At 34.8% G+C, this 26,142-nt stretch overlaps 2 protein-coding genes and 1 non-coding gene across 3 annotated transcripts; 2 read left to right on the top strand and 1 right to left on the bottom strand.

Moving 5' to 3' along the window:
• Window positions 1–1,548: 1,548 nt before the first annotated feature.
• On the top strand, window positions 1,549–8,698 carry LOC133325883 (DNA replication factor Cdt1-like). Its single transcript, XM_061534582.1, has 3 exons — window positions 1,549–1,634; window positions 1,949–2,667; window positions 7,213–8,698. Exons 1-3 carry the CDS (start codon window positions 1,554–1,556, stop codon window positions 8,663–8,665), a joined length of 2,253 nt encoding a protein of 750 aa, XP_061390566.1. The 5' UTR covers window positions 1,549–1,553; the 3' UTR covers window positions 8,666–8,698.
• A 4,797-nt stretch (window positions 8,699–13,495) lies between these two features.
• LOC133325886 (U6atac minor spliceosomal RNA) lies at window positions 13,496–13,627 on the top strand. Its single transcript, XR_009754174.1, has one exon. It is a non-coding gene; the product is annotated as a U6atac minor spliceosomal RNA (small nuclear RNA).
• Window positions 13,628–14,425: 798 nt separating this feature from the next.
• On the bottom strand, window positions 14,426–24,182 carry LOC133325876 (bcl-2-related ovarian killer protein homolog A-like). Its single transcript, XM_061534576.1, has 4 exons — window positions 24,160–24,182; window positions 16,467–16,515; window positions 14,986–15,126; window positions 14,426–14,905 (listed from the first exon to the last, which is right to left on the bottom strand). The coding sequence occupies exons 1-4, from the start codon at window positions 24,180–24,182 to the stop codon at window positions 14,426–14,428; spliced, it is 693 nt and encodes a 230-aa protein (XP_061390560.1).
• Between the last annotated feature and the right edge of the window lie 1,960 nt (window positions 24,183–26,142).

Here is a 26,142-nt window from a genome sequence, read left to right as displayed (position 1 = left end):
TTAGTATACATACAAAATTATTAATTTGCGCCAAAAATATTTGTTTGCAATTTGAAAAAGAATAGAAGAATTACCACAATGGAAATGGTTTTGCAATACTGTGATCGTTTGGAAAGTAAAAAAAACACCTAAAAACACAAAAATTCTATAATTAATTTGTATTTTCCTTTGATCTGTCATTTTTGTATTTGTCAGCCGTTAAATTTAAAAACAAACGGCATGTAAAAACAGTTGCAAATTTTGGTACATTGTGAGAGAGTTGTATTTTTTCGTACAAAACCCGCGTTGCATCTCTGTAGTATCATGATTTCGATCATGATTTAAAATAAATCCTGCTGCACGATGATTTAAATTTGTGTGGTAAATCATGGTAAATTTAGCCTGATTAAGAAAATAAACCCTGATTCAGCCTTTAATCATGATTAAATGTTATATGTAAATTCGCTTTTACATAAACTACTTTTTTTGTATTAACATTAATCAATTTAAGCAAATATTTTAGATTATAGTCAGTATATCCCGTTTTAGTCAAGAAATTTAAATTATATTTTATTAAAAGACTCATTAATTGTTTAAATATATTTTATTTTTAACCTCTTTATTTTATTAATGCCAATCCCCTTTAACGTAAGCAAATCCAATAGTCTACAGTGACCTTTATGAATGCCATTTTCATGGTCATCTGTCAACTTCATTTCGTAGACAACGGGACTTGTGTGAAAAATTCATGTGTCTATTCGTGCGTGGATAAAGTGTATTTCAAGTGATTTTTAAACCTGTTTTGTCGAAAATTTTTGTGTATTTATGTTTGTGTGATATAAAAATATAATTATTATCTCCTAAAAGATCAAAAAATTACATAAATTATAACAACAAAAAAGTACTACGCCATCAAGACCACAAAAGGAGAAGTTCCCATATCATCATCAAATACAACAGCAAACAGCTGTTTTGTTGCCTTTCACATTGAGATGCCACTCGTTATTGTTGGAAATGTATGTTGACCCCCTTTTTGTTCGACATCTGTTGGTAGTTGTGTGCGGATCATCAGCTGTTAATTTCACACATACACACATACCGCTTCTGACAAAATATAAACAAAGATAAGACAGAATTTTTGGCGCGTTTGCAACGACGTCGACAGAGGAATTTTTATACGTCAACCCAAACGTCAACGTCATGCGTTTGTCGTTGACTGAACTTTTGGAGGGAAAAACTCTTGTCAGTAGAAATTTGAGCGGGATAACCAGACGACGACGTGTGCTGTAGTCAGACCAACCATCATAACCAATTTATCCAACAAAGACTAAAGACCTACTGTGTGTGGTGGTAAAGAAAATAAAAAGAATTTAACCCTGGAAGAAAAAAATAAAAAAGCAAAGTGTTAATATAGAAATATATATAAATATAACACATGAGCACAATCCTGCAATACAAAAGAAGAAAACAAAGTGCATATAAGCAATAAACAAAAATAAAAGCAATAAGAAAAAAATATATAATTAAATTTATTTTTGTTTGACCAAGTACAAGAAGTTAAAAAAGGAAAAGAAATGGCTCAACCATCTATTGCAGCGTTTTTCAATACCAGAAAACGTGCTGTAGCCGAGGATATAACTACCATTAAAACTAGAGTAAGTTTATTATTTAACAATATTTACCAATAAAAAAGGATATCCTTTTTCAAAGGAAGTGAATTTATTTGTAAAATAAATGCGTCGTTTGTTAATGCATGCGAGAAAGAAATACACATGCATGCATGCTGGTAGTAGTGGCTGGCAAAACATCCCCTGCCTAGAGGCAGCGTGGTTGCAGAGACGCTTTATGATATCATTGAATACTTGTTTTGTTTAAAAGATTATTAACAAAAAATAGTTGACAAAAGTTATTTAAAGAAAAAAATAAGAGAATTTTATAATAATTTACAATTTTTTTCTCTTGTTTACAGCGTCTTCTGGAATCATCAGAACCAACAACACAAGACTCAAATGCCAACACAACAACTACACAACAGAATAGCCAACAAAATGTTACCCAACAGGCTCAACAGGACCAGCATGATGAAATTGCAGCTCTTAAGAAAATGGGTATGCGTACCCGTTCCGGACGCACTGTCAAACGCATTGGTGTCCAAGATCCCAGCCAGGTACCGGACAGCGGTGTATCACCCAAGAAAATGTCCAAAATTGAGGAGAATATTAAACAACAAAAATTAGTACAATTTATTAAAAAAGGCACACTGTCGCCACGTAAAAAACCCGCTGAAGTTGCTACACCAAGAACTAGACAAAAAGTTAATGAATCCACACCATCGGGTACAATTATTAATGCTTTCAATTCACAAAATAATGCCAAAAATGTTGAACGTGGCTTTAAGACACCAACCAAACAAATTATCAAAGGATCTACACCCCTCAAGCAGGGAGAAATTAAATCCATGGTCAAGAAGGAACTTACTTTTGAGGAAGTTAAAACCAAGGTGTCACGTAGTGCCAAACTGCAAGAGCTTAAGGCCTCTTTGGCACGTATACAGGAATTGGAAAAGACCCGCAAAGAGCAGGAGGAACGTAATCGTAAACTCAAGGAGAATATGCAATCACCTTCGAAGAAGACACCAGTTTTACAATTGAAAGAATTCGATAAAATTGAATTGGAAGTTTTGACAAGGTAAGAGGAACTAACTAAAATCAAACAAATTAAATATTTTTATTATTATTTTAGTGGTTTATTGAAGAGAAGATAGATAGTGATCAATTTTTTCAAGTTTTTCTTTTTGGGTGGTTAAACCAAAATTTCCACATTTTTCAATGCCTTCTTAAGTCACCACGTTTCCCGCCTAAATTTTTAACCAAAAAATAATATTAAATACACTTTGTTGTTAGACCACAGATAATGAGACAAACACACACACGGTGGCTTTCCACTGTTTTGCTTTATCACTCACACCAGCCCACAGCAAGAAATATTGTGTGTGTTGGTATGAGGTGGACAATTGAAAAATATGTATGTGTATCTATATAAAATTGAAAAAAAAAAAAACAAAAACACCAAAACAAAACTCGGTACTTAATTGAAAAGAAGAATACCACTAAAACCCTAAACTGGAGTACAAGATGATAAGTAACTTCAATTTTCATTCTTTGTTTTGGGGAAAAAATTAAAAATGTTTCTTTTTATAATTTATTTTAGTAAATTATCAAATTTCCTGAATAATTACCAAGCCATAGACATTTTTGATGAGTGATCAATCTTAGAAAAAAAATCGAAAATACTGAAAAGGGACAAAGAAATATAATAATAAAACGTTAACCTTAGGGAAGAAATATGTTATTTGGGACAAGATTTAGAGAGTTTTATGAATGAAGAACTCATTTTGTGTATAAAAAAGCTAATTTTTCTTTAGTGGAAATATCGGCGTTTCAATTTTATTTCGTAAACGAGAACCTGGCCCAAAGGGCCATGAGCGATTCCAAAAACTTCGTTACATTAATCTCCAAATAATTCATATCTCAAGAAAAAGATGAGCTAAATGCCGGTTTTCCTGAGCAATTATAATAATTAGCAACTTGGAAGAATATGAAATGAAATATACAACTAAAACTATGGGCTAGGAAATGACAACACCAGTCCAGTAATTGTTGTTTGCATAGTGAAACAAAAACTAAAATTTATTTTAAATCATTTTATATAACTATGAATTACTCTAATTTACAGTTTTCTATGATGAATTTTTTGAAATGAAACCATGAAAATAATGTTCAAAATGCCAAGAAAAATTGGTACATTAGAAGAGGGTCCAAAGTAAAATACAACTATTATATTATATCATTTTTTTATTCAAAAAATTAATTTATTTCAAATTATTTTGGATGTTTGTGAAATTTTCTTAGCTATAATTTTCAATAACATCCAATACAAATCCATAGAAAGAATGCTTTTTAAATAATCCCATTGTAAAAAAAAAAATTAAATGTGACAAATATCAAATTCCGACACATTTGTCAAGGCCTTAAATCAACATCAGCCAACTCAAGGTATATTCATAAGGTAACCGTATCAAGGCAGCTGATGGTAACATTATATGTCAAATAGAATTTTGTTATTTTAATTCGCCGGTAGATGAAAAGAGAATTTAAATTTAAAAACAAAAACAATGCGTTTGAATTTTTTTATTTTTATTGAAATACATGTTATGAAAGAATTAAAAAAACCAATGAGAAAAGAAATATAGTCGGACGGGCCGATAATATAAATCTGGAATATTGGACTTAAATTTTTTGCGGAGCAAAACTATGCGGTGATTATCTTATACTTCAGCCTCTAACAATACCATAGTTATGACCTTCATAGAAAACGAAATAAAGTTTTTTGGTCCATTTCAAAATATCATTGCCAAAACTATTGGTTTTGCCTTTGACCAGAACGGAAAGAACATCATTACTTAATGAAGTACAGATGGATGGGCACACAGATATGACTTGAATTTCAGTTGATACAACAGATAACATAAGAACAAACTCTACCCTTAAAGAAGATGAAATTTAAACAGACAAAAGATAGTGGAAACATAGTGGATAGTGGAACAAAATTCTACATCCAGTATATTTTGTCTGTATTTGTGAATCTTGGAGCAGTTACATTTTTGCTTGATTTCCAACACCGAAACACGTTTTGTATGCCTTTATAATGGTATTTCATTTGTTTCGAATTTCATTTGGAGTCCATGGAATGCATTAAAATTCAAGGATAAATAGTCAACGTCCGGTTCCGTTCCTAAGCTCTTCATTGAATTTAAGTCGCTGTTTGATGTTATTTTCCATTCACCAATCTGAATTTGCACAAACATTCACAATTTTAAAAATTAACAAAAAGTAAACAATCATGTTTAATATTTCAAAATGCTGAATTCTGATTGGTTGAATGAAATTCGCTTCAAATTTGATATGTTACGGCGAATCAATTATTATTCGCCTTGTTAACTATTTTGACATATCATGTTCCCAATTCGCCGATGCGGCTACCTTATGTATCTACCTTGAGCCAACTCTATTTACAATTAATAACATACAATTTATTAAAACAGCTGCCGATAGAAAGCAAAATTGATCACCCTATCAAAAAAATAACTAAATTCTTAATCACCCATCTTCAAAACGTCCTTAAAATTACATTTTCAAACAAAGAAAGTTATTTACACATTGCCTGCCACCCCTGACCTTTCCTGTTGTCATTTCCATGCAATTTCTCCTTTCGTAAGAAAGAAAATTTCCGTTACTTTTTTATTTCGACACATTCATTTTTCTTCTAGGTTATGACCTAAGAAAATTGTAACTAACCCCCCAGCTTCAGAGCGAGCAGCACGTACTTGCATATTTAGCTTCTCCTATTGTTGTTCACAATAAACAAACAATATTACTTAGTTTCCAGAGAGAGCAAGAGCCAACCGGCTGCTACCTGAAACCCAGAAAAAGGAAGATAAAGAAAATCCGTTTGAGAAGAACAAAAAAGAATGCCTTGTCATTTCAAAAATACACATTTCTATCCTTTGTTGTCGTTGTGGTTGTTGTTGTTATTTCTTCTTTTAAAACCAGACGGCGACGATCTTTAGGAATAACAATAATGTCTGTAGTTTATGCCTAACATGTTTTTGTAACGTACAAAAAACAACCCCCTTTTTCTGTGTGCCGAAGAAAAATAAGTAAAAGGCAAACATGATAGTTATAAGGTTTTAATTTGAAGAAAAAGGAAACAACACAAGAACCCAACCGCCGACAGACATTAGATATGAAATGTGTGTGTACGTACATGTGTTGGTTGTTTGGGTATACAAACAAAACCCTTGAAGTAGAAATTTCAATAACGATCGCCATAACCACCACCATCATTACCACCCATATATAAAAAAGGATCTTGTAACGTATATTTTTTAATTGCTTCAAAATGGCATCAAATAAAATATCCGGGAACTATGTGAAAACAATTCGAGAAAATGTTATTGGGAAAATGCAAAAATATAAACTGAAAACATGTGGTGGTCATTAATGTCACATGATGAGCAGAGCACCCTGAAATTAAAATAGCATTTTTCCCATCAACATATGGTACCCGAAAAATAACTTTGCATATGACATATGCTGCATTCCTTTACTTCAATTGTTGTCCTTGCACAACGAGAGCAACCAATCAACCCCCTCTTTTGAATTTATTAATGCATTCCTTTATCCTTTTTTTAAGTTTTTAAACACATGCCAGAGCTTAACTTTTTTTGTAAGGGGGTGATTTTTTTATATTTAATTTTAAGCGTTGTTTTTTAAGTTTTTTTTTTATTTCTCACAATTAATTCAAACTGTAGGTGAAGATGTAGAAGAATTAAATGCAAATCAACATCATTGCTCTTGGCGTGTTTTAAATGCAATTTAAGCATTTTTTCTTCAATACACTCGAAAAGAAGAAAATATGACCTCAATTGTTGTTGATAATGCTAAAAACTAAAGTTTGGGTTTAAAGCCAAATAGTTTTTGCTCAAACTCTTTATTTATTTTTTTATTTTCTTCTTGCTAATTTGTAGGCCAACTACATACAACTATGAAACGTTGATTTTTCAATATTACTATTACTCCCAGAATGTGTGTGTGAATGTCAACAGACACAATTAATTTATTGTGAAGTCATTAATAAATTCTGATTTTATTCGACTAGATTTTATTTAGGACGGGAATTCTGTTTTTATAATTAAGATAGGTCAAGGTAAATGTGATTTTATTGGGTAAAAAGAAAACATGAAAATTGTTTTTAATATTTCAATTTAGTAGGAAAGCGTAAAAGAAATGAAGAAAATTAAATAGCAGATGAAAAGGGGTTTTTGATCTTATAGCCTTTGAAGAAAATAAATAGTTTCTAAATCCACTGATAAACAAAAGTATAGCATTTTATATACAACAAATTGAAATGGGCCTAATGTGCCAAATGGTACCAAAAATCCCTGTATTTTATTCACTAAAAAATTCTGACTTCATTTTATGTTTTGGAATAATTACAAAACTTTTTTTAGGTTGAGATATTGAACAAAAATCCCTTTTTATCTTCTCTGAAAAATATTTTTTATTTTATTATTTTTAAAATTTTGTTTCTTAATTGTATTATTTTGTATTTGTTGTTTTTTTATTCATTATATACTCATCCAATTTTCCTTCTCTCTCTTCTCTTTTCCAGTCCCTCAAAAACCTTTAAAACACCCACAAAACTTCCTCCCCCAACACCCGACAAAAATGAACTTATGTCACCACGTCACACCGATGTTTCCAAACGTGTCCTCTTCAGTCCGGCCAAACATGGTTCACCCTCCAAGATGATTGTGCCACCGGCATATCAACGTTTTATGTCATTGGCTGAAACAAGCAAAGCTGGCCAATTACCCTTGCCCTACAAATATCGTCATCTTATTGAAGTATTCAAGGGTTTGGATTCCGTTTGTGCTATGTTCCATAATCGTCGTGAATGTATCACTTTCAAAAAATTAAAACCCGCCGTACAGAGAATGTTACGCAAAAACTTCTATGAACGTCATTTGGCTCAGATTAAACACATCTATCCGGATGCCTTTATTTTCTCACAAATGAAAATGCGTAACTATGGGTCAGCCTCAAAGGCCGACTACTTCCAATTGGTTATTGCACCAAATGTAGAAAATCTACCGGAAAAAATGAAAATGAATAAAATCGATGAAGACGATGTGCTAAGCTCGGCCCAAAGTAATTCCATGAATCCTCATGTTATGACCGAAAGATTACAGAAATTCCAACATTTGCTATTGGAAAAGGTAAAGGAGGAACATGAGAAATTCCTTCTCTCACTGGATCCACCACTATCAATTCCCCGTGAAAAGGTAACACGTTGGCATCCAGACTTTGATTTGGAAAATTGTCCCGAAATTCCATTGGGCAATTTGCCACAACCACCCAATGTAGAGAAATATTCCTCGGCCAAGGATATTCTATCGACCGCCAGGAATCTCTTTAATTGTGCTACCCCTATGGAAAGGGCATTGGAGCGTTATGAGGCGAAAATTGAGGCCGATAAAGTGCAGGCAGAGAATAAGAAAAATATTGACAACACAAAAGCAGAAACATCCAAAGAACCAGGCAACAATAAGGATATAACCAATGACAAGGCGAAGGAAGCAGCAGCTACAAAGACAACAACCGATCCAACAGCAGCACCAACAACCCCAGCGGCGGCCCCGGCAGCAGATGCAACAGCTTCACTACTAAAGGGTGTACCCAAATCTCTATTGGAAAAAATTCGTGCAAAACAAGCTGCCAAGGCCTTAGATGCCATGACACGTCGTCCCTCACAGGATCAAGAGGCTGCCAACTATTCACGTCTACCCGAATTGGCTCGCCATTTACGCAATGTTTTCATTACCGAACGCAAAGGTGTTCTCACGCAAGAAATTGTCATTAAGAAAATCCAAAATAGTTTCCGTACAAGTCTGACCGCCCAAGAAATTGAAAAACATTTGAAATTGATTGCCAAAGAAGTACCCGCCTGGGTTGCATTCCATGAAGTGCGCAAAACTATGTACTTGAAAATCAACAAGGAAATGGATTTAACAAAAGTCATAGAACGCCTGGAAGCTGTGGCCAATGAGAAAAGTAAAATGTAAATGGCGATGGATCATAATGCAGAGCAATTATGCCGGGAACTGCAACTAATCACAGAGTACAAGGTTGATTTGATTAACGATCAGCCAACTAGGAATATTTTTGGACCCGCCCTCCCTCACACACACCATTAAAACACACCCTTTATTTTGAATTCTAAGACATTGAAGTATGACAATTATGTCTTTATAATTTAATACCTCACATATATAAAATACGCTTTTTGTACCACAACAAAAATTATATTTTTTTCTTAATTATATTAGCATCTAAATCATCACATATCCTTAACTCTCACCATGAATTCACCTAATTGTTCTATATAAATATTAAAAAACACAAAATTATATTTGGACATTTATTTAATTTTATTTATGTTATAAGTGTATTTTTATTATTATATTTATAGTTATATCTATGCTGCATAACAATTCTCTCTAAGTTATTTGTTATACAAATAGTTTTTTAAGTACTTCTACATTGGGAAATTATTTATCCCCCTCCCGGCCCCACAAAAAACAACAACAAACTTATATACCTTTGGTACTACATTTTTGGAAAACCTTAAATGTTTAACAACCCCACCTCCACTACTACACCAACACCACCACCCATTCATCACTAACAAACAACTAACCCATCATATTATTCTTTGTTAACCAACTGACCTGACCTCCCCATCCCATTCCTCTTCTTTGATTATTTATCCCATTTTCCTTAGAATTGTTGTTAATTGTTTAATAATTTTTTCATTAATTACTTGATTATAAAACAAAAAAACCTAAACAAATTATTTACTTTATAACTTATGAATGTTCGTTAAGTATATATGTAGAGTTTAATTTTAATCAAAAAAACAAAAAAGTATATATAACTAGTTTACAATTTATTTTCTATAAAATTAAATAATAATAAAGTTTTGCTTATAATGGCAATAAAAGAAAATTTATTTTTGGAGTTCGTAGATTTTTAAATTGAAAGAAGGCAGGAAGAAAATAAGTGGGTTGCTAAAGAAACGAAGGATCACCATTCACAGGATATTTTATCCCTCTATGGTGTGTAATATTTATGAGTCCACTAGCATACCGGATCTCATCTTTGTTGGAGACTTCTATAGAAAATGAGTTATTCGTTGGATAGATTGGGAGATCTTTGCTGGAGACTTCTATAGAAGACGTTAGAGACTTGCTTCAAATATCAACCAGTGACTATCGCTTATCCTACCATAGGGATCAGAGCCTTAGCACCAACCGCTTCACCTTTTTCAATTGCCGTATAATCGGGCTTTGATACAGAGCCCTCCACACGTCGTTCACCCTTATGGATTACAGTTTGCGTTGGGGGCTTCGGGTCAGAAGTCAGCTTCACACATTTGACAGAGACAGTGGGTTTCGCCGACTCTGCTACTTTGCTCGGTTCCGAGGTCTCCTTGGAGACTTTTGACAGAGCCGTCTGTTTCGGCAGGGAGATCCTGTCCATCTGGAGCGTGCGGGTAAGTTCTTTCGAACGTCCTTACGAATTTCATCTTGCCCTTGATGAGATGAACCTCCCTCTACGAAGGCAAATTCGCATCTAGCCCTACGAATTTGCGGAGATAAGATACGGCACGTTTATAGTGCTTCGCATCGGGTGCTTCTCGGGCAGTTCCGACTTTTGAATCTTTGTCGGTTGTTAGGGTCTCGATAGATTCCCCACCGTCGGACTATCGCAGATAGCATGTAGGTCGCCCCCTCCCAGAACTACAGTCCTGTCAGTCGTAGACTGATTTGCATCAGTATTGACTAGCTCGTTTTCCATTTGAATTGCCGGGTTATCTTTTTATACCCTTCACCACACTGTGGTACAGGGTATTATGTCTTTGTGCATATGTTTGTAACAGGCAAAAGGAAACGAGATAGACACATGGTTCCTTTTGAGAATATGCATAGAATCACTTTCTGAGTCGATTTACGCATGTCCGTCTGTCCGTCCATGTATTTTTGTGAACAAAGTACAGGTCGCATTTATAATCCGATATGAATGAAATTTGGCATATGTCACTTATTTGGCCCAAGGACGAACCCTATTGAAATTGGGAAAAATCGGTTCAGATTTAGATATAGCTCCCATATATATATTCGTCCGATTTAATGTAAAAAGTCCCTATATATCTTCTGAATCTTCCGAAATTTGGCAAATCGTAATGAATTAGGAACAGAATGATGTGTGCTGAGTTTCATGAAAATCGGTTCAGATTTAGATATAGCTCCCATATATAGTTTCGTCCGATTTTATATAAATGGTGCACCAAAGTCCCTATATAACATTCGATTTGCACGAAATTTGGCACAGCGTAATGAATTAGGCCTAGAATGATGTGTGCTGAGTTTCATGAAAATCGGTTCAGATTTAGATATAGCTCCCATATATAGTTTCGTCCGATTTTATATAAATGGTGCACCAAAGTCCCTATATAACTTTCGATTTGCACGAAATTTGGCACAGCGTAATGAATTAGGCCTAAAATTATGTGAGCTGAGTTTCATGAAAATCGGTTCAGATTTAGATATAGCTCCCATATATAGGTTCACCCGATTCAATGTAAATGGTCCACCAAAGTCCCTATATATATTTCGATTTGCACGAAATTTGGCACAGCGTAATGAATTAGGCCTAAAATGATGTGTGCTGAGTTTCATGAAAATCGGTTCAGATTTAGATATAGCTCCCATATATAGGTTCGCCCGATTCAATGTAAATGGTCCACCAAAGTCCCTATATATTTTTCTATTTGCACGAAATTTAGCGTATCGTATTCCATTAACTCTAGAATGATGTGTGCTAAGTTTCGGGAAAATCGGTTCAGATTTAGATATAGCTCCCATATATATCTTCGTCCGATTTAAGGTAAATTGTGTACCAAAGTCCCTATATATCTTTCGATTTGCACGAAATTTGGCACAGTGTACTAAATTAGGTCTAGAATGATGTGTGTTAAGTTTCCTGAAAATCGGTCCAGATTTAGACATAGATCCTATATATATACTATATACATATATATATATACATATACATATATATATATATATATATATATCCGTCAGATTTAATGTAAATGATGTACCCAAGTCTCTATATATATTTCGATTTGCACGAAATTTGGTACAGCGTACTGAATTAGGTCTAGAATGAAAATCGGTCCAGAGTTAGATATAGATCCCATATATATTTTTGTCCTATTTAATGTAAATGGTGCACCAAAATCCCTATATATCTTTCGATTTGCATGAAATTTAGCACGGCGTAATGAATAAGGTCTAGAATGATGTGTGTTAAGTTTTGTGAAAATCGGTTCAGATTTAGATATAGTTCCCATATATATTTTCGACCGATTTAATGTAAATAGTGTACCAAAGTCCCTTAATATCTTTCGGTTTGCACGAAATTTAGTACAGCGTAATGAATTAGGTCTAGAATGATGTGTGTTTAGTTTCGTAAAAATCGGTTCAGATTTAGATATAGCTTCTATATCTGACCAAATGAAAAATTTAGTATCGACGTCTGTTAGGATTCATCTGTTGAATATACCTAAAGTGGTGAAGGGTATCATATAGTCGGCCCCGTCCGACTTTACAACTTTCCTTACTGGTTTTTAGGTAAACACGATGCGGTGGTAGCAGGTACAGCTGCAGGTGCCAAGGCATCCATACCTATAACAGCCGGATCACAATCGCTTGATCTAGACGACACGAGGCTTGTGGTTTCACCAACGATTGCCGCCTGTACTGGGTTGGCGTAGTTTGACCTAGGTCAGCTCCACCCTGCACATCGTAGAAGGAAAAGGAATGTTGAGGAATGCATTAAGAACGGACTAATAGGAATCTACTCCTGCAAGGCAGCCTTGAATGCAATGCTGCTAGATGTGCTTTGATGCTCCGGGAAGCGGATGCCTGGAAGTCGCTGAATTTTGGCCACGCTTTACACGACGCCAGTTTTTTACTTTTTAGAGAGGAGTACTCACATCAGTGATTATACTCCCTCCCAAAACGACTTTAACGACATCAGAGTAGAGTTGCCTAGCAGGGAATCCTGGACAAGTAGTACTGGTACTGGTGCAGGCGTTTACTGCAAGGAACTAGACATCTATAATTTATATAAACATAACGATTTTTGCAGCGTTTTTTAGGCAGAAATCACGAAAGCAGCTGAGATAGACAAAACCCTTAACATAGGACCGGTGACTATGTATGTTGATGGTCTCGCCGCAGAGCTTCTTCGCTGTTGTCTCGTAGTAAGAGGGAGATTAGCGGTCATAACAGGTTACTGCAAAATTAGATATCTTACTTCCAAATGTGACATTAACCGAGTGGATTATTGGCGTCTATGTGAGGATGAGAAGAGCTAGAAACAATTGAACATATACTCTGTAGGTGTCCATCGCGGTGGCAGAAGACACAGACAGTTCGGCAAATATGAAATTGATAACCTAGCTTTCTTCTCTAAAATAGAACCCAATCAGATTCTTTTTTTCCAATTAAAATCTTCAAAACTGTCGTGGATGGTGCTCCCTCACACTTACAAATATAAATCAATTTCCATTGTTCATGTTTTTATCCGATCCAATGTAGAACTTATTGTGGATTTTAAACTATTTCTTGTTAGCAACAGCTGAGTCTATCTGGCAATGCCATTGTCAAAGCACCATTAAGCACTTAGCAAATACATAAACCATTTATACCACATTATTTTGTGGTGAATTAAATTTCATTGCTTAGTTACATTAATGATAATAATTCTCATATGCATTTTTGTCATCCGCTACATATAAATACTTGGTTTTATTTTCCACCACCGTGTAGTTTGAAAGGAGAGCCAGTTAGCACTCCCCTCGACAAGGATGGAATCACATTTAGGCCGGGATAGGCACAGACAAAGTCCCGGTCGCCAATTTTTTTCGTTTCAAGAAGGCATTTTTATTTTTTTTTTGAATGATCTACTGAGCAATAAGCCTGGATTTTTAAAAGAATATTTTTGAAGCGTGCAATTTTAAAAGAATATTTTTGAAGCGTGCAATTTTAAAAGAATATTTTTGAAGCGTGGAATTTTAAAAGAATATTTTTGAAGCGTGGAATTTTAAAAGAATATTTTTGAAGCGTCGAATTTTAAAAGAATATTTTTGAAGCGTGGAATTTTAAAAGAATATTTCTGAAGCGTGGAATTTTAAAAGGATATTTTTAAGCGTGGTTTTTTAAAAGAATATTTTTGAAGCGTGGATTTTTAAAAGAATATTTTTGAAGCGTGGATTTTTAAAAGAATATTTCCTCTGAAATTCTCCCTATGGACTCGCTGACTGTTTATTTCATTCGCAACTATTCAATAGCATTCAGCTTTGCTTCCCTCCGACGAATATAATCCTAATAACGTCAAATTAGTGGAATACTTAACTCTAAAATGATTCTATATATATCCTGAAAATTACTATGGGTCTTCTGCAGGGAAAATTTAAACATTTTCATTTTTCAAATTTAACAATTATTATTATTTAACCATTTTGACTAAAAACAAATGTGATTTTACTTTTTTTGTAACAATGTTGTGTAGATCTGGGGCTTACAAACAACCATTTAACAAATGTGTGTGTGTATGTATGTAGGTATGTCAAACTTAAAATTATTACAAAAACAATAAATAATTAAATAATTTTACAAAGTTCTTTTCACATTATTTTTTTCTATTACAAATCACAAAATGTATCTCTTCATCACATTCCCATCTGTATTTCTTCAAAATATTAACGAATACAATTGACAACCTATTTGTTTAAGGAAATTTGCTACGGCATAAAAACTTGAAGAGATCGCCACGAAAAGTGTTAACCAATCTAAAAACGAAAATGTTTGGGAACCTTTGGGTTTTATGTGCTGTTGCAGACCCATCCAACCGCCACGTTCCACCAACCAATGGACTAGATCATCTTCGATAATTTCTCCCACACCATCGACCAAACACTGCAAATAATCGTAGTGACCTTGACGTACACAATCGATGGCAAAGCCGCCACACACCGCAAACACAGAAATTATTTTGGCCCATGTAATGCGTTCCTTTTCGGCGGTGCTACGTGAGAATAGTTGCTTCGCCACCAGATTCATTAACATTGGCGCTGTATCACTGTCGACCAGTTCGCCGTAGGGTGCGCGGGAAAGTTGCCGTGAAACATTTGTATAGATACGTGGATGCATGCGTTCAAGTTCTTCGCCCATCTGTGGGGGGTGGGGAGAAAGAGAAAATGAAAAATGTAATTAAAAGAAATTCTTGGTTAGTTAGTCTCATGGCTACTCACACTATTTAATGCCGGAAAGACTTCATAAACAACTTCTGATGATGGTTCTAATAAGCTACGCATTCTTTGTAGGACTTTACGATTTAAAACGCCAGCTCTTCGTAGGCGGGCTCGTATGTATTGACCACAAAGACATTTTCCCTGGAAGAAAAAAAATAAAATATACAAAATTAAAAAATATATTTTAAGAATATTTTTGAAGGACCTACTGAGCTATAAGCGTGGATTTTAAAGGGATATTTTTGGAGGACCTATTTGCAATATGCGTGGATGTTTAAAAGAATATGTTTGAATTACCTACTGAGCTATAAGAGTGAATTTGTTAAAGGACATACTTGGCTATAAGCGTGGATTTTTAAATGAATACCTTTGAAAGACATTTTTAGCTATTAGCTTGGATTTTTAAAAGAATATTTTTGAGTGACCTTTTGAGCTATAAGCGTGGATTTTCAAAAGAATATTTTTAAAGAACCTACTGAGCGGATTTTTAAAAGAATATTTTTAAATAACCTTCTGAGCTAAAAGAACAAGTTTTAAAAGAATATTTTTGAAAAGACTATTTTTAAATGAACTTCTGAGGTATGAGCGTGGATTTTTAAAAGAATATTTTTGAAGGAGCTACTGAGCTAAAAGAGTAAATTATAAAAGACTATTTTTAAATGAACTTCTGAGCTATAAGCGGGATTTTTTAAAATAATATTTTTTAATGATCTTCAGAGCTATTAGCGTGGATTCTTAATATATATATATATATATATATATATTTTTTTTTGAGCTATTGCGTGGATTTTTAATCGATTTTTTTGAAGGACCTAATTGGCTAATTGACTTATGAAATAATATTTTTAAGGACATACTTAGCTATAAACGTATTTTTTTTAAAGAATACTTTTGAAGGGCCGGAATAGCTTTGATCGAGGAGTATTAAAGGAATGGGTTTGAAGCACATGCAGAACTATAAGCGTGGATTTTAAAAGGATATTTTTGTAGCCCTGACAACTATCTGCGTGGATTTTTATACCCTTCGCCGCACTGTGGTATTATGTCTTTGTGAAAGAAACGAGATAGACCCATGGTTCCTTTTGAGAATATGCATAGAATCACTTTCTGATTCGATTTATGCACGTCCGTCCGTCTGTTTGTGTGAAGTTTGATGTGTGTGAAGTTTTGATTAAATCGGTTCTGATTTAAATATATCTCCCATATACATTTTTTTTGCCGAATTTCATACAAATGTTGCACTAAAAGTTCAAGTTAGCCCCATTGGCATTCAATTTTTTTATAGATATCAGAATGGTATGGTCTTTTATTAGTGCAAATATATATGTAGATCACATTTGTTTTCACCCGATTCCATGTCAATGGTCATCCACCGATGCTATGTCTCTTCTATCAACAGGATATTGTACACATTACCATCTCTTGTATGTATACACAGTGGTGAAGGGTATCAGATAGTCGGCCCCGACCGACTTTTGGACTTTTCTTACTGGTTCAACCTGTGTAGCTGTTATTTGGCACTCAAATTTGCTGGTGAATAAAAAAATAGATCATAAACAATTTTAAAAACCCATGTGCCTGTTAGTTTCTTAGAACATAACGTACTAGCAGACATAATCTATATATATAAAAGAGCTTAGTGTTAAGTGAGTGAGTGAGTGACTGACAGATCATCGCCCAGACGAAACGGCTAAAGCTAGAAGCTTGAAATTTTGAGAGTGGGTTGGTGTTGGTGTGTAGGCGTGAGATAAGGCTGGGTTTTTGGAAATTCGAACTAGAAGGGTACGAAAAGTACTAAAATGTACCAAATATGGTACCCTTTGTCTTAGGCGAACGGGAAGAGCTAGAATTCTGAAATTTGGAATGTGGGTCACTGATGTAAAGTTAGGAAGAAGCGTTTTTGGAAATTCGTACTAGAACGGTACGAAAAGTACTAAAAAGTACTAAATGTGATACCATTTGTATTTGGCGAACCGGTAGAGCTAGAACTCTGAAATTTGGATTGGTGGTCGCTGAGTGTAGGATAGATGTACCAACGGGTTTTTGGAAATTCGAAATAGAAGGGTACGAAAAGTACTAAAATGTACTTAATTTTGTACAATTTCGTAGCATGTGAATTGATAGAGCTAAAAACTTGAAATTTGGAATGCGACTTAGGGATGAGATGTAGAGTCTATTTAAGTAGATGGTTTTGAAAGCGTGTACTCATGTGTACGAAAAGTACTATATGATACTATATTTGGTACAAATTTAATTTGGAGATACAAATCGAGCTGGAATCCTGAAATTTGAAATTAACATTAGGAGTTGGACATCTGAGTGTAGAATTGGGAATGTACGTAGTTTTGGAATTTTTTTACCCAGTTTCAGTAATTTATATTCATGTTAAGTGGGACGTTTTGGAAATTCGTACTACTGTGTACTAAATTTGGTACAATTTGAATTGTGAGTGAACCGAAAGAGTTGTAATCCTGAAACTTGGATTTAGCATCTCTGTTTAGGGTAAGTAAGAAGTTTTCGAAATTCGTACTATTGTGTACTAAATTTGGTACAATTTGAATTGTGAGTGAACCGAAAGAGTTGTAATCCTGAAACTTGGATTTAGCATCTCTGTTTAGGGTAAGTAAGAAGTTTTCGAAATTCGTACTAATGTGTACGAAATATCGTACAATTTGAACTGTAGGTGAACCGATAGAGTTGGAATCCAGAAACTTGGATTTAGGATCACTGTGAGGGTGTAGGATTGGGGTCTGTAGGAAGTTTTGGAAATTCGTACTACAGTGTACTAAATTTGGTACAAATTGAATTGTGGATGAATCGATAGAGTTGGAATCTTGAAACTTTGATTTAGGATCACTGTGGGGGTGTAGAATTGGGGTATGTAGGAAGTTTTGGAAATTCGTACTACAGTGTACTAAATTTGGTACAAATTGAATTGTGGATGAACCGATAGAGTTGGAATCCTGAAACTTGGATTTAGGATCACTGTGGGGGTGTAGAATCGGGGTATGCAGGAAGTTTTGGAAATTGGTACTACTATGTACTAAATTTGGTACAATTTGAATTGAGGGTGAACCGATAGAGTTGGAATCCTGAAACTTGGATATAGGATCACTGTGGGGGTGTAGGATTGGGGTCTGTAGGAAGTTTTGGAAATTCATAGTACTGTGTACTAAATTTGGTACAATTTGAATTGGGGGTGAACCGATAGAGTTGGAATCCTGAAACTTGGATTTAGGATCACTGTGAGGGTGTAGGATTGGGGTCTGTGGGAAGTTTTGGAAATTCGTACTACAGTGTACTAAATTTGGTACAAATTGAATTGGGGATAAACCGATGGAGTTGGAATCCTGAAACTTGGATTTAGGATCACTGTGGGGGTGTAGGATTGGGGTATGTAGGAAGTTTTGGAAATTGGTACTACTATGTACTTAATTTGGTACAATTTCAATTGAGGGTGAACCGATAGAGTTGGAATCCTAAAACTTGGATTTAGGATCATTGTGGGGGTGTAGGATTGGGGTATGTAGGATGTTTTGGAAATTGGTACTACTGTGTACTAAATGTGGTACAATTTTAATTGTGGGCGAACATATAGAGTTGGAATCCTGAAACTTGGTGTTAGGATCACTGTGGTGGTGTAGGATTGGGGTAAGTAGGAGGTTTTGGAAATTCGTACTACTGTGTACTAAATTTGGTACAATTTGAAACTTGGATTTAGGGTCACCGTGGGGTTGTAGGGTTAGGGTAAGTTGGAGGTTTTGGAAATTCATACTACTGTGTGCCAAATTTGGTACAATTTGGATTGTGAGTGAACCGATAGCGTTGGAATTCTGAAACTTGGAATTAGGATCTCTGTGAAGTGTAGGTTTGGGTTAAGTAGGAAGTTTTGGAAATTCATACTACAGTGTACAGTCATTATGGGGGTGTAGGATCGGGGTATGCAGGAAGTTTTGTTGGAAGTAGAAGGGTACGAAAAGTACTAAAATGTACCAAATATGGTACCCTTTTTATTAGCGAACGGGAAGAGCTAGAATTCTGAAATTTGGAATGTTGGTCACTGATGGAAAGTTAGAATGATGTGCAAAGGGTTTTTGGAAATTCGACCTATAAGTGTACTAAAGGTACTAAACTTTACTGAATTTACTTCCTGTTGTATATATATTGAACATATATAGCATGAATCTTGACATATGAAATGGAATACTGGTTGGGAAGTAGTGTTGATGTACGGAAATAAGTACATTCGTACTTATGTGTATAAAAAGTGTAAAATGGTACTAAATTTCGTACTATTTACATTCAGTTGAGTGTGTAGAGATGGAATCTTGATAATCGGAATTAGCTTTAAAAAACCGTACTTATGTGTACGAAAAGTACTAAATGGTACTTAATTTGGTGGAAGTTGGATTTAGGTGAACAGATAGAGCTGAAGTCTTCAAATTGGGAATTAAAATGACTGTTGGAGTGTAGGACTGAGGTAGATTATGAAATTCGTACTTATTGGTACGAAAGGTACTATATGGTACTAAATTTAGTACAATTTGGATTTTGCTTGAAAGGATAGAACTGAAAACCTGAAATTTGGAATTAAGATTTCTGTTGAAGATTGAGCTATAGAGACATCTTTGGAAACTCGTATTTATGTGTACGTACAACTTGATTATGTGTGAACGGATAGAGCTGGACTCCCGAATTTTTTAATTAAAATTACTGTTGGAGTGTAAGATTGACATAGTTTAGGAAATTGTTAATTATAGAAACAAAAAGTACAAAATGGGTCCGGAAATCTTACAAATGTGTGAACGGTAGGGCTGTATTCTAAAATTTTGAATTAATATTACAGTTTGAGTGCAGAATTGAGATATGTCGGTAATTTTTTAAAATTCGTCATTATGTGTACTAAATGGTAAAAAATTTGTACAATTTTGATTCGAGTTAACGGATAGAGATAGTAAACGTAAATTTGTAATTAAAATTGCAAGATTAAGGAAATATTGGAATTTCGTACTTATGGATACGAGAAGACCTAATTGGTACTAAATATGGTACAATTAGCTTTGTGTGAGCGGGAATCCTAATATTTGGACTTAAAAATAATTTGGAACAATTTGGACTTTGGTGGAAGTAAGATTAGGATTGATGGATTGATGTAGTTTTAGAAATTCTTACCTATGAGTATGAGAATTACTAAATGGTACTAAATTTGAAGCAATTTGGATTTGGTTGAATCTTGAGATTTGGAACATAGATTACTGTTGAAGTGTAGTATTGAGCTATGGAGACAACTTTGGAAACTCGAATTTATGTGTACCAATAGTATAGAATAGAAAATTCACTAAACTTGGATAACGGAGAGAGCTGGAAACCTAAAATTTAGAATGTTGGTCATTGACAGAGAGTTAGAAAGAAGGACCAAAGGGTTTTTGGTACCAAATTTAGTGGAGGTGACGGTGTTCGAAAAGTTCTAAATGGAATTACATGTGGAACCTGTACGTTTTTGCTAAAGTGTGGATTTCGGAAAATAGTGCTTATGTGTATGAAGAGTAATTAATGGTAATAAACTTGATATTAAATGTAGGAATAGAGGTGGAATTCAGAACTATAGTACAACTAATTATACGGTATTCACCATTTCCATATGAAATATTTTTGTATTCCCTTTCCGCATACGAAGTAGCGGGTACTTTGCTAGTATTTCATATTTTTATTGATAATTTTGTTCTGACATACGGAGAGTGATTGATGTATGTCTGTTTAAATCTAAATTTATGTAGTAATCAAAAAAAAAAAAAAGAGTATTGACACAAAACTGCATAAAGAGGGATACTTGAAACCATAACCAACAATGTGTATGTTTTAGCTAAGGTCTGTTCCACGATGTAGCAATAAATGAGATGTATGACCATCTGTCAAATTTTTCCTTATCATATTTTACATGGTTGGCAACATTGCACATCGAATTCAAGTAGAAATTACGCACTTTGACAGTTAATCGAGACATCAGCTGCGGTAAATTGACTACCTATTTATTGTGCCATGGTGACACATACTACGTTTACATTTAGCCGGATTTCTTTAACCCAGTGGGTTTCAATTGTCAATTCCTTTGCATATGTGTCAAGGTTCAAGGTAGGCCATAACAACTTATAAATTACAATTTTTCATACTGTGGCTTGTTATGCCAAAGTCATATACAAACGCCCAAGTGCTGCATTTCGAGTTTGCTCAAATGTGAAATATTTTCCCAAATTTGGTGTGATCCATTCCGAATTCCCAAAAAATATTGGGAATATAATTCGAGCACATATAGCCTTGTGGATTGAAAACGAAATGTGATCGTACGTGTTTTTTTGAGCACGTACAAGTTGAAAAAGAACGCTGAAGTAATATTTAACGTGTTTTTACAATATTTATTTAAAAAATACAGTATTTACATTATTTTTTATAGTAAAATTAAAGAAAAAAAGGGGCTCCTCCTTGTCTACAGCTTGCACACACTTTGTCTTCCAGGACTTTCATCACTCTCCACAATATTTTACACATTGTTGTGCGATCAACACTTATTTTTAAATCATTTGCCACTACCCTCTGAAATCCACCAACAGCCAGGAATCTTAAGGTAGCTGCTAACTGCAAGCTTTCGGGAATGGTACCCTTGTGTATGAAAGGACCAACTTCTCTCAAAATATCCATAAATGCTTATTTTTAACACCAGTATCATTAGACTTTTTCTGGTAGAAACCAGGGCAATTAATAAGCCATCAGGCATATTTTTTCTTAATTTTGTTGTTAAACAAATTGCAAATTCCAATGAAGCATATGTTTTTTTTATTGAACACATTTCGTAACATATTGAACACAGCTATGCTTTCGAGCCGCACTTTTGCTCGAAATTGAGCACACCATTTTGCACAACATGGGAATTTAAAAAAGTATGGGAATTTAAAAACTTTCGGAACATTTCCATGGGCGAAAATGTGTGACTGTGTGTGTAATGTTTATTCTGACATTATTGCCCATAAAGTAGAGTTGTATTTTCTCCTTTCTGACAAAAGCTACCCTACAGTACGTTTACATTTAACCGGATTACGTTAACCCAGTGGGTTTCAATTGTCAATTCATTTGTCAAATAAATCCTCATAAAGTAGGTTAACCCGTTAAAAAGTTCTAATGTATATGCCGTTCTACCCTGTATAATTGTACCATGGGTTAACCCGGTAAAAAGTTGTAATGTATATGCCGTTTAAGAGATTACGAACCTAGGTCCTCGGAGCAACACAAATGTTGCCAGACCACTTAACGTTCTGAGCCATCAACACACTTCCAAAACGGTTGCGCAAAACCATGTGTATACCATGGAAGCAATTGTAGGTGTGTGGTTTAATTATCCATCGCTACAACAAAAATCTGCTTTGAAAAGGACTGTTACTAGAATGAATACAAATGTCGAACTTTGTCAAACTTTGAATTTAATTCGCATATGCAAGTTTTGCATCAGGGCGGAATAAATACAAGTAATCAACGTTCGACCTTTGTAAAGCCGCAAAGGCCAATATGCCTTCTCCTGGCTTTCCTTTTCATTGCAAAACTTAGATCATCAAGCTCGACTCGAACGAGTATAAATAAACACATAAAAATTACTTTCAAATGATCAGTGCCCTTACAAGGCAAAATTCAAATAACAAAAATTACGAACATATTTAGAAAACGATTTAGTTTTCCAAATCCACTCCATTTGTAAATCTAGGAATCATTCCTAAAACGGAATTTACATTAGAACATTATGCTGGTTTAACACTCTCTACAATTTAGATCAACTGGATTTTGTAAAATGCATTCAGACTATAGCTTTTAGAGCGAGTTTGGACTACTAAATCAACTTGATCTCAAATGTCAATTCAATAGCGTATACCTCACCTTAATCATGCTCACAAATCCAGTGGATTATATTTGACGTATACGCTAGGGATCCGAGTCTAGTGGATTTGAGATTGAGTGGATTTCGTAAATCTAAACGTAGTCTTACCGTTATAACATGCAGAACCTCAATTTTATTCTTAATTTGATTTGCATAACTGTCTAAATAGCCTATTCGAAATTTTTATCCTTTGAGTTCTGGAACTTTAACATTGCTGCAGATCTCAAACTTGTTTGCAAAATTTTTTCAACATTTTTTCTAAAGTAATACCGACAATAGTGTACAATATCCGAACCGTGTTTACTACTTATGGTATCCACAGGTTATGAACTTGCCCAGTCATCTATTAGCAACAGAGCAACAGCAAAAAAATTAATAATACCTTTTATAGCAACATTTGTCTATTGTTTGTTATTGTTGTTGTTGCAGCTGTTTGTCTTGACATTTTAGCGTGCTCTCTTGACAGCTCTAATGAGACAGCAATTGAAATTCCTATAACATCCAAATGTAATTAAAAACTAAATAATAATAATAATAACAATCAAACGGATTTGGATATCAAAGTTCAGTTTTAATTGAAATTGAAACTAAATACTCTACTGTTTTGGTAATATGATGCAATTAACTTTAACAATAAAAAAATCATCTCAAACTTGTCTATAAATAACACTTAATACCTAGAAGTTATTTTATTGAAATATAAAGTTTTCTCGGGCAATGGCGCCCAACGCTTTTTTGTAATAAATTAAGCTTCATTCTGAACTATGGACCATAACCAATGATAAAATGTCGTAGATGATGCATATTTACAACAAGTACAATATGATACGATAATTGTCTTAAGGAAAATATATTTAAAACGCAATTTACATTATAACTTTTTACCAGCTTCACCAAAATTTATGAGGAATTATTTGATGTATATACAATGGAATTGACAATTCTCACCCACCAGGTTAACGAAATCCGATGCAATGTAAACGTAGCATAAATCATCTTAAAACGGCATATACATTAGAACTTTTTACGGGGTTAACCTACTTTATGAGGATTTATTTGACATATATGCAAAGGAATTGACAATTGAAACCCACTGGGTTAATGAAATCCGGTTAAATGTAAACGTATTATAAGGCTATGCCTTGTAAATCGACTGAATTTTTAAATCGAAGTACTAAATCCCAGCTGTTTAGACTAGTATTGAAATGGTATAAAGCCAGTCAGCTGATATTTGTTTACATATACATACTTACTTAGCTAGCTTGTGAAATAACATTTGTTCCACAAGCCGAGCTGAAAATAATATTTCCAGGCGCGTCGGTCTTGCGCGCAGCTCTTCCAATTTGAAAGACCATGTTCCGAAATGTTCTCTTCCACTTGTTTTTTTTTTCATCTAACTCATGGCCTTCCCCTTCTGCGTGAGCCAGCAGTTGGATCGCTTTAACATGCCTTCTGTGCTGAAGCATCCTCATCCATTCTCACAGCATGACCTAGCCCAAGTAGTCACGGCAGCTCGATACGTGGGACAATGCCGATGTCCGAGAATATATAGTACAGCTCATGGTTCATTCGACAGCGATATTCACCTTCAACGTAGATCGGTTCATAGATCTTTCGGAAAATTTTTCTCTCAAATACTGCAAGAGCTGCTTCAACTGCTTGCGTAAGTACCCATGCTTCAGATCCATATAACAGCACGGGTAGTATCAGCGCCTTGTAAAATTTTGTCTGGCGAGAGGTGCCTTTGTTCTTGAATTGCTTACTCAGACCATAGTAGCATTTGTTGGTCAAAACTGATGTCATTCGTTTTATATATGGCGGTACTAAGGTATATAAAATCTTTGACTACCTCGAAGCTGTAGTTCTCAAGTTGCACAGTTGGTCCGAGTCTAGTGGATGTCTTGCACGTTGATACCATCAACTTGGTCTTTTCGCCTTTTACTACCCGGCCCACTTTGGTAGATTCCTTTACAATTTGTTCAAAGGTGGCTGTTATCGCTCGCAATGTTCGACCCATTATATCGTTGCCATCGGCGTAGGCGAGTAACTTGTGTTGTTTGGTGTACACAGTGGCATTTCTGTTCATCTTTGCCTCTCGTATGACATTTTCCGGCAGTATATTAAAAAGATCCCACGACAAACTGTCACCTTGTCTGAATCTTCGTTCGGTATTAAAGAAATCCGATAGGTCCTTTCCGACTTCAACTGCTGACCTTGTGCGAGTTAAAGTTATTCGTGTTAATTTTGCAGGAATGCCGAATGCAGACATGACTTTAAACACCTCTGAACGGATAGGGCTGTCGAATGCGGCTTTATAATCGACGAAAAGGTGGAATGTGTCGATGTGTTGTTCGTGGGTCTTTTCCAGGATTTGGCGCAGAGTGCAAAGCTGGACTATGGTGGATTCGCCAGTCCTGATTGGTATGGTCCAACAATGTCATTGACTTCAGTCGTTCACACAGCACGCTGGATAGCACTTTATATGCGATGGGAAAAAGACTAATTCCTCTATAGTTTTCACATACCGTTTGTCTAATTTTTTGTGCACGGGACACAGAATGCTGAGGTTCCAATCATTGGGCATGCATTCTTCTAGCCAAATTGTACTAATCAGCTGGTGTATGCTCCTGACCAGCATCGTAGCACCCTTCATGAATAGTTCGGCTGGTAATCCATCGGCACCTGCTGCTTTATTGTTCTTCAGCCGATTAATTGATACTCTGACCTCATATTGGCTAGGTGGAATACAATCTATACCGTCATCTCTTATTAGTTCTGGTTCAAGCTGATATTACGCATTTAATCAAGTCATCAGCTACGCTAAATGGACTACCTATTTATTGCGCCATCTGTCAAATTTTTTCTAGTCATATTTCACGTGGTTGGCAACATGCACTTTGACAGTTAATCTAATCGTCAGATGCGCTGTTAGGACTACCTATTTATTGTGCCATGGTTGATACAATTTTTGCTACAAAAATAGGGTTGTATTTGAAATTATCTCGATTAGCCACAGGATTTGGAGCATATCCAGATAATGAGTAGATTTAATTTATATTTCGATTCAGAAATTAAATCAAAACAATGCACATTTTCACGATAAAGGCTAAACGCGTCTTTCAAGATGTTTTTTTATATATTGAAGACATATTAAAAATATCCCACAATGTTTAGCATGTCCTGATATTCTTTTGTATTCTATTTCTTAAATGTTCGCTTCTTAATTATTTTACAGA

Source organism: Musca vetustissima, unplaced genomic scaffold, assembly GCF_032173495.1.
Source record: "Musca vetustissima isolate MV318-11 ecotype Yass unplaced genomic scaffold, APGP_CSIRO_Mvet_v1 utg17337, whole genome shotgun sequence".
In the NCBI taxonomy this organism is placed as follows: domain Eukaryota; kingdom Metazoa; phylum Arthropoda; class Insecta; order Diptera; family Muscidae; genus Musca; species Musca vetustissima.
Note: the sequence above shows the minus strand (reverse complement) of the source record. Positions and strands in the feature narration are given on the sequence as shown.

What these genes read in the sequence shown, in the direction of transcription:
- LOC133325883 (XM_061534582.1), top strand. Translation starts at nt 1,554, where the DNA reads ATGGCTCAACCATCTATTGCAGCGTTTTTCAATACCAGAAAACGTGCT. An exon ending in TAACTACCATTAAAACTAGA is followed by an intron (nt 1,635 to 1,948) that starts GTAAGTTTATTA and finishes TCTTGTTTACAG; the next exon opens with CGTCTTCTGGAATCATCAGA. An exon ending in GAATTGGAAGTTTTGACAAG is followed by an intron (nt 2,668 to 7,212) that starts GTAAGAGGAACT and finishes TCTCTTTTCCAG; the next exon opens with TCCCTCAAAAACCTTTAAAA.
- LOC133325876 (XM_061534576.1), bottom strand. Translation starts at nt 24,182, where the DNA reads ATGTTATTTCACAAGCTAGCTAA. An exon ending in TTATTTCACAAGCTAGCTAA is followed by an intron (nt 16,516 to 24,159) that starts GTAAGTATGTAT and finishes TTTATTCACCAG; the next exon opens with CAAATTTGAGTGCCAAATAA. An exon ending in AGGTTGAACCAGTAAGAAAA is followed by an intron (nt 15,127 to 16,466) that starts GTCCAAAAGTCG and finishes TTTTTCTTCCAG; the next exon opens with GGAAAATGTCTTTGTGGTCA.